The 2328-nt window shown below is 37.7% G+C and overlaps 1 protein-coding gene across 1 annotated transcript in view; it reads left to right on the top strand.

Moving 5' to 3' along the window:
* Window positions 1-258: 258 nt before the first annotated feature.
* cox16 (cytochrome c oxidase assembly factor COX16) overlaps window positions 259-2328 on the top strand; it is a 5235-nt gene continuing 3165 nt past the window's right edge. Inside the window, exons 1-2 of the mRNA XM_020622973.1 lie at window positions 259-776; window positions 1482-1559. Of these exons, the coding sequence (XP_020478629.1) occupies window positions 717-776; window positions 1482-1559 (138 nt within the window). The 5' untranslated portion in view covers window positions 259-716. The remainder of the gene's footprint in view (window positions 777-1481; window positions 1560-2328) is intronic.

Genomic DNA, 2328 nt, shown 5'->3' with positions numbered 1-2328 from the left:
ACGGATTCACTTTTCACTTTATTTATTTAACCAGGTAAAAAACCCATTGAGATCATGATCTCTTTTACAAGGGTGACCTGGCCAAGAGGTCAACAACACATGTCGTCAATACATAAGTTTCAATACAAATCAAAACATTAAACATTTAAACAATCAAAACCATAAATACAATAATCAACAATATAACCAATTTAAAAACACATACACTGACCAATAGAGTCCTGTTGCCTAAGAGCCATAAGAGAATAAAAAGATAGATTCGACGACTGTGCAGTGGGAACTGTTTGGCGTCAGGTTAAAATACAGTTTACGTTCACATAAGGTAGGGTGAGACATACCTACGGGGAAACGTACTTCACTTTTCCCCAGACTCTGCTACTTTATTTTGTATGTGCAACTAATGTGTAAAGTTAATGGTGTGATTATGTGACAGGCAGGCAGAAAAGGAAAACATGATTAAGGATAGCACATAACAGGATATGGTCAATACACTAACAAGTTATCACAGTGTTGTTGAAACAAATCTATTGAAAGTGTTATAGCATTTAGCACCCACCATTTACGTTTTAACTAAGTATCACCGTCCCGGTTAAAGATCCGCAGCGGAACTTTGAACGTGATTTTGCATCGTTCCGGACAGTTTAACTCGTCGGACCCATTTAGGAAGCGCATCCCAGCTGTGACCTGTATGAGAAATGTAACAGAGGAGAAGAGGTATGCTTAACTTAAAGACACTGCAAAGAAACAAGACGCTCAAATATGGAGTCCCTATGCTCGTAAGTAAGCTTCATTTTACGTTCTAACAAAACAACAGCCGATTAGCCTCGTAGCTAACACGTTTGATAGCAAGCTAGTAGTTTCATAAATACCTACATCTGGTCAAAGGTCATAACGAGTTATTTTAAGTTTACTGGTAATAGTAAAGCCAGATGGTCTTAAGGACTTCTAATTCATTTGTCCTTAGTTAATATTAAGCTATTTAAAAACACGACTAACCTGATCCTGATCAAATTTAGCTTTGACATCTACAATGTGTTGTTATGGTAAAATGCCAAAATAAAGTCAGGTTAATAGATGATGAAAATAATCTCTAGCTGCTGTTCTCTTGACAGTCATTCACTGTAAAATGATGAGCACCAGGACTTAAGGAATTCTTTTTATACTTGTCACATGCATGACTTTCTGTTTTGTCAAATGTAAGAATTCAAAGTCTTTTTCATACTTGATAGTAAACTGTCTTTGGGTTTGCAGGCTTTTTTCGGTTACTGTCTGGTGTTTTGTAGACAAAATTAATGAATACATTTTTGATTAATCAAAAAACAACTGATAATAGAAATAATTAGACACCTGTATTGTAATTTTACTTTGTGGTATTACAAGTTGCTGCATATTTTTTAGCTAAAGAATCATATTCCTAGATTATTATATCTTATTTGCAAATATGCCTGGTTAACTAATGACACATCACTTTGTTGTTTCAGCTGCTGATAGTCGGAGGCTCCTTTGGCCTGCGAGAGTTTACACAACTCCGATATGATGACCAGAAGATCAGAAAAGGGGTTTGTAGTGAATGACAGAGATTTGTATATCCAGTCAAGGGGTTGTTTTATTTTGCTGATAATTAAAATTAATTTTGAATACACCGATCTACATCATTATAGAGGAACTGGTTAAAATAACCAAACAAGCATCCATCGTGTCAATACTGCTCCCTGTGGTCAGAGCTGCAATTGCACCCGAGTGACAGTTTCTTCCAAGTATACAGTGTGAAAAATAATTCAAAGGTCAAGATGTTCTACGTTTTCAAGGACTGTTGGAATCTCGCAGTTCAGTGTGGTACATTAAGTTTTAGTCATGGTTTTTGAAGGAGTTTCAATTAGATACTCTTTCAATCTATCGTTTCAGAAGGACACTGCAGGTGCACATCGCTGACAGATTTTCTAACCCATTTAGACTGAGTCAGTACAAGAATGAGAACCAGCTCTGATAGTTTGTTAAATGACGGACCCAGTTCCTTAAATGACAGATCCAGTCCATTAAAATGACAGAAGACCAAGCCTTTATTAGAAGCCATTACAATGTGGTGAGCTGGCTTCGAGGGCAGTCTATGTTTTATGCTGTTCTGCTGTGACAAATGGTGATGCATGTCATTTGGGTATGAACCAGATGGCAGGGACATCTTTTCTTATTACTGTCCATGTGAAGCAACACTAGATGGGGGTGGGGGGGTGGGGGGTTAGCAGTATGCCCCTGCCTTGCTGCTGAGACAGTTGCCCACACTACTCCTTGCTCTCTTCTGATGAGGCTTTTGGGGCAAAAATCCAGATA

Source organism: Monopterus albus, unplaced genomic scaffold, assembly GCF_001952655.1.
Source record: "Monopterus albus unplaced genomic scaffold, M_albus_1.0 scaffold290.1, whole genome shotgun sequence".
NCBI classification, from domain to species: domain Eukaryota; kingdom Metazoa; phylum Chordata; class Actinopteri; order Synbranchiformes; family Synbranchidae; genus Monopterus; species Monopterus albus.
This window is presented reverse-complemented; position numbering and strand designations above follow the sequence as displayed.